We start from the raw sequence: 14,407 nt of genomic DNA on the forward strand, positions 1-14,407 counted from the left end.
CCTGTGATGAATTGTTGTTTGAGATCCTTGTCCCATAAACACTGCAGTTTCATCCATAGCAATCATATTGCAGGTTTGGTACTTGGAAATGTCGATCCTATCAATAAAGGACTTGAATGCAAGTGCACGTTTAATAACGTCAGCATCTTCCAGCTTAAACAGTGTTGTTGATCTTCTTAGGGACAGTTCATACCGTTGAAGGAAACCGTCCAACCAGTGTTGTGATGCTTTGAATCCTTCTGAGACCATTTCAAACTCTGGTGCCATTGAAAGGGCAAATGCTTGAATATCAGCCCTGCACACAACCAAGGCCTTTGCTCTCCTGTCAGCAATCCATTCACCAATGAGGATCTCCAAGTGAGGATATAAGGGCTGCCGACCTGATCCAGACCTGCGCTTTTTCCCTTTTCCCTCATCCACCTGTTGATTGAGGTTATTATAATCTGCTCTCCATTTTCTGACCATTCGAAGATCCAAAAGTTTTTCTTTACAGAAAACTGCAAGATTCTTGCCATGTGACTCCTCTACAATTGCTTTCTTATACTCAACAGTATAGCTCTTCCTTTTTGTACTCATGTCTGGGGGTCAAAACAGACAGAATAATAAAATTATGACCATCAGTCCTTCTTTTCACTCCATCATGCCCCCTGAGTTCTTCTTTTTTCCTCTATCATGCCCTTTTTATCCTCCATCATGCCCCCTCACTCCCGCTTACATACCGGGTTTTTATGTTGTCCTGCCTCAGCTCTCCTCCGCGGCACTGCTCTCAGTGGCGCCAGCAAGCAAATCACTGGGGAAGAACAGGATGGCATGCTCACTGCTGCAGCTCTGATTGGATGTAGCTTGGAGCGCGGCGTGCGTTTCACCCTGGGGGGGGGGACGACGGTGCATACAGAGGGTACCGTAATGTAGCATGTAGCGCAGGGGATCACCTTCACTACAGTAGCAATCTCAATAGGGCTTATTTTAGAGGAATTTTACACAGTAGGGGGAGGGCTTATTATCGGGGAAACACGGTAGTGTTCTTTCCAATTAGTTAACAAAACAAAATAAAATGACTCTGTAGAATCTTCTTGAAAAAAGACAGGTTTGGGATGGCTAGGTGGCACAGTGAATAGAGCACCGGCCCTGGAGTCAGCAGGACCTGAGCTCAAATCCAGTCTCAGACACATTAACACAAAAAAATCCTTCCAATCATCCCAGTGTTCTACACCAATGTCTTCCTCTCCCATCCTTCCAAATCCAATTTAAATCAATTTCTTCCTGTTCAGCCTTTAATAAGTAGGAAGAAAAACATGGTAAATGTATTCAGTTACATATTCCTAAGTTTTAAGATTATTAGGACATTTTAAATCAGGAAATTGCCTTACTGGCAAGGTGGAATAGTATATCTTACCTAAGATCAGCAAAGGTTTCTGATATTTTGTTCTTTCTATGCTTAAAACTATAGTGAAACTGGGTCCAAACTCCTCTTCTGACTCTTAAAAAAAACTTCATGATTGTGGGCATTTCAGTCTTCTTTGAGCTCCAGTTTCCTTTTCTATAAAATGGGTTTAAGCATAAGCATAGTTCTCATTTCACAGGGTCGTTATGATCCTCAGATAAAGTAATGCATGCGAAGCTCAGTATACTCAGCATTTTTTTAATTTGTTTATTTGGACTCCTAAAGGCTATAGTGGATATCAAGAGGACTTATTCGACAGGCAGCCTTACCAAGAAGTCCCGAGGAACTATGACGTCTATACGGCAGGGCTCACCGAAGAGGAGCAGCTGGAAAGAGCTCTCAGAAACAGCCTCCATGACCGAGGTAAGAATCTCGTGGCCTCGCTTCTTTTTGACTATGGATCACATGGTGAGGTAATGTCTGCACAAGGACTGTTTTGCAGAAAAGCAAACTTAAAATAGTTTGTAAAAAGCATATGTAGGTGAAGAAATGTGTGCAGAATGTGATTACAGGGAATGTGGTGTGATGCCATATTGCCACCAACCTAATCTAATAAAGTGCTAGACTATGTATGGACGTATTGTTAACATTGTTCCCTTTATAGGCCCACTCAGCTCAATTATTTTGACAACAATAAAGTCAAGAAACTTCTAAAAAAAACGCTTAAGGGCATGCAGTGGGTTCAGAGTGAAGCACATTGCTGTAAAATAGGGTGTGCATCCCTCTGCTTCCTCTCTTCTTGACCAGCCTTATTAGGACTTTGTTGCTGATTTCCTCCTTATTGCTTTTAACATCACAGAACTGCCTGGCATAGCCCTTGAAAACCCAGTGTTACTTTACAACTCCAGTGAAGCATTGGAATAGGATGTTAGTGAAGGCTGCTTAGAGAAACAGTTAGGTGCTTTTGGTAGGGGTGGTCCAGCCACTGAACTGATGTGGCCACCTAAGGAACTCTCTGATGACGTTGGTATTTAAAAAAAAATGTGTAGAAAATATGGAGAGAGAGAGGCACATAACCACAGGTGAGAACAACTCCTGGAAAGCAAGGACTGTGTCCTTTTTCCTGACATGTACTAGAAATATAGTAGTTGCTTGTTGGTTGATTGACGCGAATCTCAGACAGACTTACTTAGCTGTTTAAAGATGGTGTCACTTCTGTAAAGTGACCTTTTCTCTTGGCTAAATATTCTCATTTTTTAATGGCTCTTCATTGATTTTTGTTTTCCCCAAGTCATCTTCCTACCCTGGTTGTATTTCTCTAGCTTGTCTCAGCCATTGGTTTAGTTTCACAAAAAAGCATGTCATTATAAACAAGTGTCGTTTCCTTTTTTTGATAGATAGATAGATAGATAGATAGATAGATGAAGAGACAGATGGATGGAAGAGACAGATAGATAGATAGACAGATAGATAGATAGAATTATATAAAAGCTAGGTAGATAGGTAAATAGATATAGATAATTATATAAAAGACGGATAGATAATTATATAAAAGATGGATAGATAATTATACAAAAGGTAGATATATGGATAGATAATTATGTAAAAGGTAGAGAGAGGAATAGATAATAGATAATTATTTAAAAAGTAGATAGATATAAATAATTATATAAAAGATAGATTTAGATAATTACATAAGGTAAGCAGTTGACAGAGTTTCCTAGGATAACTCCGAGGACAAGATAAAGAAAGATGAGCCAAGTGATTCCAATTTGGGTGTATTTGTAGCAACACAACCTTCTCCCAAACCTCCCTGGTATTGTCAAGGGCGCCGCCATTTTTCCCGAAACCCAGCTTGTAACTTCAGCATCATCCTCAAAGCTGCACTCTCGCTCATCACACACATCTAAAGGATCGCCATCTCTCTTCATTTATACCTTCACAACACAACATCTCTAACCTACATCTCCTCCTCTCCACTCACCCAGGCCTCATTCAGGCCGTCATCAATCACTTCTTGCCTGCACTATGACAATAGCTTTCTGATTTGGCTCCCTGACTCCAGTTTCTCCTCACTCTAATTCATCATCCACAGAGCTGCCAAAGGGATTCTTGTAAAGTGTGGGTTCTACTCTGTCCCTCCACCCCCACCTCCAGTAAATTCTCATGACTCCAAATTGCATCCAGAATTACGTAGCCATTCTACCTCCCTCTAGGCAGTCTTTTTTTTTTCTTTTTTGAGGGGGAAGGCAGAGCAGTTGGGTTAAGTGACCTGTCCAAGGTCACACAGCCAGTAAGTGTTAAGTGTCTCAGGTCTTCTTCTATACCTCAAAATCTGAAAATCCTACCTTCCATTAAGAATCAGTACAAGCATAATCTCTAGGGGGCCTGTCCTGGTCCTTCCCAGAGGCTAATGCCATCCCCTCGAAGATTGCTTTCTGGATACACACACACACACACACACACACTATATCTATATAAATATATTATAAATATGCAAAAAATATATGGACATATGCATACACACAGACATATGTACACATACACACATTTATTCTTTTATTTACTTATTTAAACTCCAATTAAAGCATAAACTGCTTGAAGGCAACTATTTTTTTTCTTGTATCCACATAGCTCAGCCTAATGCCTAATCCATGTTAAACACTTAACATATTGGTTGATTGTTGATTGATCATACATTCCTTGGAGAGAGGGCTGTATAATGGCATCTCACAGGATTTTCTTCTGAGGCCTATGATCATCATCATATTTTTTCAATAATGTAAGGAAGATGTATTATTAAATTTGAAGATGAGATAAAGTTGAGAAAGATCTCTTATTTATCGGATCAAAGTTATTGATAGGAGTTATTATCTTCAGCAAAAACCAATGAGGTAAACTTTTTAAGCTCCTCTATAGCCTGTAACCAGCTCATATTTTTCTTGGAAGCTTTTGGTGTAGGAGTTCTGACTTTGCTGTCTTCCTCCTGTTACATGCTTCGATCCTTTTTGTCCCCAAAATAGGAGTGTAAAGTTGGATTGCTCTGTTTGCTTTGCTTCCTTTGCTTGGTCATGTTGCCACTCAATTACTTGATTTTTGAGCCTTTTGCCACAGTATAACTCTGCTATGAGAAACGGGAGCTTTATCCCAAATGCTGGTGTTTTCACAGCTCCTGGAGGTATTATTTGGGAGAGGTAAACTTTTATTAGGGATAAATGTAAAGTCCTAAAATTTCTTTTTTAAAATATGCTGTAAAAAATTAAAAAAATAAAAATCATCAGTAAAAAGCATGTTTTGGAGAACACTCAATTTAATAGTATCTCGTTAGATAAGACAGCATGGCCTAGTGGGAAATGTACTAGACTTGGGGTCATGAGAGATCTACTGTCAATCTTGCCTCTAATATTTACTTCTTGTGTGGCACTGGACAAGACCCTTGACCTCTCCAAGCCTTAGTTACCCCATCTGTAAAATGAGGGGTGATAAAGTTTGCAATACTTACTTCACAAAACTATTGGGAAGATCAAGCAGTATGTCATTCACATACATCAGTTGCTTTATAAACCTTAAAGCACAATATAAATGTCATTCAGGGATTTTTAGTTGACTATAACCTCAGTATAAATCAGCAATTATCTTCATTAATAGAGTCATAATGTCCCCAACAAGGAAGGTAGTAGATTACAATCAGGTCACATCTGATTGTAGTATTTCTTTTCTGGATGCCGTATTTTAAGGAGAGTGTTGAAAGTATAGATGGGGTGTGTGCAGAACAAAGAAACGAGGAAGACAAGACAACTTGAAACCAAGTTCCAAGGGAAGAATTCATAACATCATGGTCAATGAAGGTCATCTGGACCAAACACCCCCATTTTACAGATGAAGAAACTAGCCCAGGTGTGTAAAGTGACTTGCCCAAAGTCACATGGGTAATTTAGAGTTAGAACCAAGACTCAAACTCAGCTCCTCTGACTCCACATTCATTATTCTTAGCTTTGAAGAAGAAATTAATAATGCTTAAGCTGGAAAGTGGCTGGACTTGGATTGAAGTCCTACCTCTGACATATTAGCTACGTGCCCTTAGGCAATTCTCTTTCTGTAACTCTCCAATGGCTACAAGTCCTAGGCAAGGTGTTCTGCAAAGGTGGAAGGAGTTTTCACACATGGAATACTCTGGATTTCATAGTTATTGAGGAAATCATTGATCCAGTTCCGATTTCTCTCTCCCTGCAAAGAAACACTCCCCCTCCCCCTCCCCCCCAAATCTTTCAGGTCTTTCATTGTTGATAGATATTTCTAAAATTCTCCATTATCACCAATGGTCATCTTGGAATTGATTTTTATAATCTTGCATATTGTTTTTATTAAATAAGGAACATATTTGTTTTCAGATCCTTTATGTGAACAAAGCTAGTAAGTGAGATTTTAATTCATTCCAGAGGAAATGAAAGATGCTTAGCAGGTTAAGCAGCCAAACGTTACTGAGTAGACACATTTGTAGGGTCATAGTGGGAGTAATCCTGATCAATGGGACATGATTTTTGACAAAATGTCCCCTACTGGGTGGCACGGTGGATAGAATACCAGGCCTGGAGTCAGGAAGAACTGGATTCAAATCCAGGCTCAGGCACTTAATAGCTGTGTGATCCTGGGCAAATCACTTAATCCCTGTGTGTCTCAGTTTCCACTTCTGTAAAATGGGGATGATAATAGCACCTGCCTCACAGGATTGTTCAGGATCAAATGAGATAACATTTATAAAGCATTCAGCAGAGGCTGACTCAGTAGGTGCTATGTAAATGTCCTTTCCCTCCCCTTTCTTTACTTTTCCTCCTTTTGTCAAAATATTTAATCAGATCAAGAGATTAGCTTACCAGATAATGAAGTATAATCCCTGAAATTTCCAGAGTAGCTGTTCTTCTGAAATGCATTTTCATGAAAAGATTACGTTGGGTAATGATGACGACTGACATCAATATAGCCCTTTATAATTACAAAATCTCCTTTGGTCCTTACCATAATCCTGACACAAGTTTCATTAGCTTCATTCTATAAAAGAGGTGACAGAGTCTCAGGCTGAGGGACTTGTCCAAGGTCACGCAGCATCACCCAAGTGGATGGTCCAGAGTTCTAGTTGGGGTCTCTTAGCTTTAAGCTCTGTGTTCTTTGTACTAACTCTCTATGAAATAGTTAAAAGATTTAAAGAAAAAAATCTTTAAAGGAGATAACATTTTTTCAGGTGCAGATGATTGAGACTGAGAGAAAGGGAAGAAGAGAAATAGAAGAGATCATTAAATTTTTAAAAACAATGTCCCATTTTCATTCAGCACTAAATATTTGCAGGTCTTTCATTTGCTTAGAGGAAATTTTGCTTTTTGGTTTTACCCATCGACCTTTAAGTTCACCATACCCACTGGTTTTGCCCCCACCCTGCAGCTTACTCATCTCTGTTTACCCTGCAGGCTATACTATTTAGTATCCTCAGTAGATTGACTTATAACTTCTCTGCCAGGGATATACACACTCTGCTATTCTTTAGGATGGGCTGGGGGAAGGTGGGGGGAGAGGGATGGAGGCATGAGAAAAGAAGGGGGATGTGTATCAAAATCCCTTTTGTGTTTATAAGTTATGCCGTTTCCTAAATTATAAAAACCTGTCAGTTAAAGATTTCCTTAAGAAACCACAGGTAATAAAATAGCGTAGAGTCTAAGACTGATCAATTAAATTAAAAGCATTTATACAGACTTTCCATGTACAAGGAGCTGTGCTAGGGTGCTGTTTGCTGCTAATGAGTCCACTACTTATCACACTCAAGAACTGAGTGGAGGGTCCAGAGAGAGGCCTCTCTAGACAAGTTGCCTCCTGATTCTATAACATGCTCAGCCCAGCCCGCCTGGGCAGCTTGACTTATCTTTTTCGGTGCCACCACAAGCCAAAAGGGAACTATTGGAAGTGGAGCCATGAAGCAATTAACATCACTCACTTACTGATCTCAACCCCTATCCCTCCTACTGACCAACACAGCCCAGGAAGCAAGGTTTTGCTAGCCATTTGTTGAGAATAGCCTTTAAACATGGAGACACCAATTTCCATACTATCCCGGTGTTCAATAGGAAGACATATGTTATTGACTGGGAGATGCCTCTGCTAAGCCCATACTCCCCAAAGATCAAGGAACAAGGAAAATGTAAATACTCCTTTTGTGGTAGCAAAGCATGTGAAGCTAAGGAGATCTTCATTAGTTGGGGACTGGTTGAACAAGTTCTAGTATTTTATGTGCTGCAAGAAATAATAAAAAAAGAACAATTGCATTGAAACTTTGGAAGAATTGTAAGTGATATAGCTGGAGAGTGAAATGAGCAAACCAAGAGAACAATCCATACGGTAAGAACAGCCTTCTAAAAGCAAACGAGTTTGAAGGACTTGAGAATTATCAACTCAGTGACCCAACCACAATTCCAGGAGACCACTAATGAAGAATGCTATTAACAGAGAGGTGACAGATTCTGACCACAGAATGAGGCACATTTTTTTTTTTTTGGAAATTACCACCATGGGAATTTGTTTTCCTTAACTGTGAATATTGTTGCAAAAGTTTTGTTTTTATTTTCCCAGTGCAGGGGAGGGGCTGGTAGTGGGAGAGAAGGTAGGTTTTTGGTTACTTGAAAGAAAATTTTAATTTAAAGAAGACCAAATAAAAAGTGTTCACTAGCGGAAAAGAGTATGACTAGGAGAGAAAACCATGTTAGAGGAAGTACAAGTAGATAGGGTATGCTAGACTGATGATAATAAAATGTATACCCCAGTAGTAAGTAGTTATTAAACACAAGAGTGTGCCAGGCACTGGCCTCAGCTCTCTTTCACGTTTGTCTTTGTTCTACACTTCCAAGTACAGCGCCTGAAACAGAGCAGATACTTTTGTCATTGTTGTTCATCCTTCATTCTCAAAGAGAACCAATGAAATCATGGGGCGATATCTTGACTTGCGTGTGAATTGGATTTAGGTGAGGCAGAGTTGTGGAAAAGTCATTAAATGGCCAATAGTAGCACTTAATATGTGTTTGTTGAATGATCAATTTGAGGCAGGAGAAGGGAAATGTGGTTTACTTTAACTGGTGACAAATTTGGTGCCTCTTATCCCTAGGTATCTTCATCCTCTCCCTCTCTCTGTCTCTCTGTCTCTCTGTCTCTCTGTCTCTGTCTCTGTCTCTCTCTCTCTGTCTCTGTCTCTCTCTCTCTCTCTCTTTCTCTCTCTGTCTCTCTCTGTATGTATATATATGCATATATATGTGTATATATGTATGCATGCATGTATGTGTGTATATGTATGTATGCATGCATGCTTGTTACTTCTTTTGTAGCTATGTGTATATATCATACTCCTTCTACCAGAATATAAGCCCCTTGAGGGCAAGGACTCTCTCATTCTTGTCATAAACTTAATGAAAGTTTATTGGTTTAGATGGTGTATGGAATTAGTAACTCCATTTGTAGGTAAAAGTGATAAGGGTAGAGCTTCTAGTAGGTTAGCCCCCAGGAAAGCCTTTTATCAATCTAAGCATGGGGTCATTTTTCAATTAACTTTCTTGTAGTATACATTTAAGAAACAAACTATTGGTCTATAATTTTAACTTTTGCCATCATGATACTTGGTACTTGTTTAAACCCCTTCAGTATAACTCATGGAGTTCTTGGGAGCCAGACTAACATTGTAGGCATCATATCTGATGCCATATATGACAGTCCTCTAACAGAAGTCATGCTGAAGAGAGAGTAGATTCTGGACTTGGAGCAATAAAGACCTGAATTCGATCCCATCTCTGATACTAACTGCTTATGTGGAGAAACCATTCATTCATTCAACATTCGATACACACACATGTATACGTACATATAAGTATATATGTATATGTGTGTGGACGTACATGTATACAAACATGCATATTAAAATGAGGCATTTACTCTGTGCCAGGTGTTAGGGTTATTAGACAACAAGAAAGAAGTCTCTGGACTCAAGCTTACTGCTTCTTATGGCAGAAACAACATGTATGCTGATATTTAAATGCAAAATAATAACTTAGCTTTTTTATGGTGCTTTAAGGTTTGCATGGCACTTTGTATTTTTTGTATCCTTCATAAAGGTCTCATTTATGAAATAAATGCAGGAGAATTGCTAGGGTTGAGTTGAGGTAGTATTAGCAACTGCAGAGATAATGAAAGACCTTCTAAGAAGTGGAGATGAGGAAAGAGTGCACTTCAGGCAGGGGGGCAGACAGCCTGGGCAAATGACCAGGGATAGGAGACAGGGTGCCTTGGACAGGCAACGAGTAGGCCAATTTGGCCGGACTGTAGAGTGGGTGAAGACAAGTAATATGCGGTAATCCTGGAACGGTAGGCTGGAATCAGATTGGAGGTAAGAGAGGGGCTTTAAATGATAAGCAAAGGAGTTTATATTTAATCATCGAAATAATTTTGTCCTCTGGCTTCTCGAGCTGGGGTGTGATGTGGTCAGTCTTGTGTTAGTGTTTGTTTTCCTTTGGTTTGGTCTGCACTTGTGATTTCATCAGGGGGAGGGAAATTCCCTTTACCAATGTAGACTGGCATTTTTCCTACAAGTTTTCATCTTTGAGTTGCCTGGGACTCTGAGAGACTGGCCCAGGGTGGCACAGCCGGGATATGTGAGAAGGGAAAGGTAAACCCACATCTTCCTGACTTGGAGACCTGCTAGGATGCCTTACACTTTAGGAAGATCAATCACTTCTCCTTTCTGAAACCAAGATTTTTCATCTGTAAAGTAGAGATAACGGTACTATGTAGTTCTCATGAGAATCAACACCAGATTCTACGTAAAATGTGCTTTGGAATCCTGAAACTAAAGATGTCAGCTATCTTCCTCCTCCTCATTATTATTGTTATTAGGACATTTTTTTTTGTAAGAATCACTGATACCCCTAGATTTCAAGTGGATTAAGCATATAATGCTCTTTTTAAACAATCTTGTCTCTTCTGATTGACGATCTCAGCTTTTATAAACATGTGTCCAAAAGCAGCTGATGCCCCCATAACCAAGAGAATGGTCCTTTTAAAGTGCCATCTTTTTTTTTCCTTTTTTGTTTTTTAAGTCCAAAGGCAGACGCCAGCTTATGACACAAGCTCGTGGTTTTTGCTTGTCCCTTGTGATGAATAATGCACGCCTTTTGTGGGTTCAAGGGTAGCCAGCCACCCAGGTCCAGCTGGAAGCGAGGCCATTTTCTACCCCTGCCTGCCAGCCCAACATGCATGATGTGTTTAATGCCGGAAATCCTTTTTGACACATGGAGTAACTAGTGATTCTCGTCAACCCTTTTCAGAATGCTCAGTGGGCACAGAATCATATTTTCACAGACTGCTCTTGAAATCCAGCATTTGTACACAACCCCCCTCCCCCCCCATTCGTTTTAGACTCGGATAGAAGAAAGGACCTGGTTTGTTGAACCACAATTCTCTCTCCCTCTTATTTTCTCTCTCCTACCTTTCCTCTCTCCCTCCCTCTCCTCCTCTCCTTTACCTTGTTACTCTCTTCCTTTCCCTCCTTATTCTCCTCCCCCCAGTAGCAGCTGCCAAAGCACTTCTAGAAATTGAACCTAATTTTTGGTACTGTTATTTTCTAGGAAATTTTCAGACAAAATATTTGATTTTTTTTGCAGAAATTTCCATTAATTAACATTTTCCCAAAAATTATCAAATAGAGATTTTCAAATTTTAAGTTGCATTGAAAATAAATTTAACATGACCTATTATCTTGGATTTAGTTTGTAAAAGGAATTGGCATTTGTAATTAAATTAAGAATATTATGCATACTTTGGAGTGGAGGGATGTGTTTGTGTTGCTTAAGATTGCAACCTAAGAGTTAGGAAAGGTATGTGCTAGCTGATCATGGATTAATTGACTGGTTAATTTAAGTTAGTCTCTCTGGGCCTCTAATGTCTTTATCTTCAAAATGAGGAGTTGGTGTAAACAATCCTTGAGATCCCTTCTTAGGACGAGATTCTGTGAGTATAAAACCCCACAGGGTCAGTAGAAAGTAGGTGAGTGTAACTAGGAGGTGATTGGGAGAGTATCAGGATTGTTGGCATGGCTTTTAGGAATCTTGGAGATGGGTCTTCATTTCCTCTTGGCAACATTACAGGTTGGTCTGGATTTTTTGCAGCACAAAGGTCATTTTCTGCAAGGCCAGTATGCATCACATCACTTATGTAACCCAGCATCTCAATAGTTTATATGTTGCCAGTAGACTCAAATCTTATTCAATTACAAGCTTGTGTTGAGCTTAGTTGGCTCATGTTAAGCACGCTGCCCTCAGAAGCCTCTGCCAAATGCAGATGTCCTTGTCTGGCCTGGCTTGGTTAGTAGGAGTGGTGTAGTCCAAGCCCAAAACATCTAGCTAATTCTGGGGGACCGTTGAATTGTTTTCTTCATTTAAAGGTGCATCGTTTCCCCCAGGAGAATCTTCTACTTAGTGGTAAAAAGCAGCACCTGCCAAATAGAGTAGCAAAGGGTAGCATCAAAAGCAGACCAACTCATATGTGCTGGATATTTCTTGAATTGTTACTCTGCTTAATGAACAATTGACATGCTAGAAAATACCTTCTCCCCTATTTCTACTTGAAAATACATGTGACTTATGACTTGTTAAAGCAGATTTTTTATATGCACATGTACTTGGCATTGCATTATATTCATGTGCCTTCATATGTAGATATGCCTCTGTGTTATAGAAGCCTAGATTTGGAACTGGAAGAAATCTTAGTGGTTTAGTCCCATCTTACATATGCACTGTTGTCCAGGAAGAGAAAAGAGGAAATGACTAAACCAAAGTCACACTGCCAGCAAGTTGCAGATACAGGTCTCCTGCCTCCAAATCAGTGCTTTACTCGGCTCTCTCATTTATGTGGACCGATGTGTGCAGAGGTTGTACAAATGGGCAAAAAGTATACTTTTGTGTATGTACTGTTTATACGTACATGTGTGTTATATATGGTAACATGTAGATTTTTTGGATTGATACATGAAAGAGACAAGGGTGGGGGTGGGGAGGTTTGACCTTGGCTAAGAAAAGGACCATTTCCTTATCAGAGACTGTAGCAAAGGAAGAGACAGCAAGGGATAATGTCAAGGGTTTAGAGATGAAGATAAAGGGGAAGAAGCCCAGTTTGGCTAGAGAGTAAAATGCATGAAGGAGAGCCACGTGAAATAAGGTTGAAAAGGTAGGTGGAAGCCTCTTTTTGGAGGGCCTTAAATTCCAGGCTAAGTAGCTATATATACATACCTAACAGATACGCACCCATACACTAATGCACACAGACACATTCTACGGTGTTTGGTAAGATTAACTTTATTTTTATTTATTTATTTTGCTGGGGTCAAGTGACTTGCCTAAGGTCACATGGCTAATTAAGTGTTAAGTATCTGAGGCCGGATTTGAACTCAGGTCCTCCTGACTCCAGGGCTGGTGCTCTATTCACTATGCCACCTAGCCGCTTCTGGTAAGATTAACTTTAAAGAAGAAAGAGACACTCTTTTTAAGTGTCTTAAAAAACTTAAAAAAGTACTCTGTTTAAGAGAAATTATACCCTTTTTTCTAAAAAGAACTTCTAGATTGTCTCAGTCCGGGAGAGAAAAACCAGATAATTTTCATACAAACTAAGCTACTGTGAATTTATGTAAGTTTCAAATTCTGTGTGCCTATATTCTGAACACAATGTTTAAAAGTCAGTGGATACCAAAGTTTGTTTTATGAACAGGGTTGAAATTTTAAGTGACATGAAGCTTTCTTTTTAAATCATGGTGTACTGAAAGTGAGATTGTCAAAACTACTCTAGTGCTGCCTCATACATGTGTAACATTTTACGCTTCTGTGTATAATGTTACCTTGGTGTTTTTAAAATATGAATTGGGGTCAGTTTGTGGTACTTGTGGGAAGCAGCATTATGGGATATATTAACTTCCATGCGGTTTAAATCTCTCAGAAAAGCCATTGTTATTGTGTTTCTTGGCAATATATATGTATATGTATGGAGAGAGATACAAATAGATACATACATATGCAAATACATACATGCATGCATACATACACACATGTATCTATCGCCATACATGTGTGTGTGCCTTTTTTTTTTTTTTTGGAGCAGGAGACCAGGGAGGAAAGATAAAGTCACAGCTTTCAAACTGAATCTTAGAATGTCATAGAAGGAAACCTAAGGATAATTTATTCTAACCAAGGCCTTTATTTCTCAGAAGAGGAAAGCAAGACCAAGAGAGGATCTGTGGCAGCCTCGGAGGCTTGTAGAATTGGAAGAGACCGTAGAGGTCATGTAGTATAATCCCTTTATTTTACAGGTAGGGAAAGTGAGGCCAAGGCTAAATAATCACATACGTTGTGGCAGAGTTAGAATTCAAAGCCTTGATGAGAGGCTGTGAACGGGTTGTGTTGTGTCTCTCCTTTAGGAAGGCTAGCCACAGTGATGAGATCCAGAATCTATCCAAGTATCAGAAGTCAGGCAGAGTGAGAGGGTGTGCAGTGCTTCTGGTTTCTAAGGGTGTGCCAAGGTCTGGCAACAGGAAGTTGCCTGGTTGAATATCATGGTGTAGAAGTCAACAGGCTTTCATTAAGTGTCTACTCTGTGCTAAGTGCTATGGATACAGAAAGGCAAACAGTCCCTACTCCCAAGAAACTCATATGTATGTGTTTATATCTATGTATTTATGTATACATGCATACATATGCATATGTATTTAGAGATTTATATATACACATTTACTTATACACATGATTGTGCATACATATGCATAACACTTATGTGTGTGTCTGTATTTTGGAAATGAACAGCAGAGATAAGGCACTAACGTTTAAGGTACTGGGAAAGGCTTCTTGCCATAGGTAGGGATTTGAGCTGGGATTTGAAAGAAACCAAAAGGTAGAGATGAAGAGGATAAAAATGAGGAAAACATATCACATGACCCTTAAACAATTCAGTTGTGTG

The 14,407-nt window shown here is 39.5% G+C and overlaps 1 protein-coding gene across 5 annotated transcripts in view; it reads left to right on the forward strand.

Moving 5' to 3' along the window:
• Window positions 1-14,407, forward strand: part of RHBDD1 (rhomboid domain containing 1) — a 220,733-nt gene that overhangs the window by 112,235 nt on the left and 94,091 nt on the right. For all 5 annotated transcript variants that reach the window (XM_069104551.1, XM_069104549.1, XM_069104548.1 and 2 more), the window contains one exon: window positions 1,670-1,807. In XM_069104551.1, coding sequence (XP_068960652.1) covers window positions 1,670-1,807 — 138 coding nt within the window. The remainder of the gene's footprint in view (window positions 1-1,669; window positions 1,808-14,407) is intronic.

The sequence above is a fragment of the Petaurus breviceps genome, unplaced genomic scaffold (genome assembly GCF_028583685.1).
Source record: "Petaurus breviceps papuanus isolate PSGF00001 unplaced genomic scaffold, PetGlider_PUasm1.0 688, whole genome shotgun sequence".
NCBI lineage: Eukaryota > Metazoa > Chordata > Mammalia > Diprotodontia > Petauridae > Petaurus > Petaurus breviceps.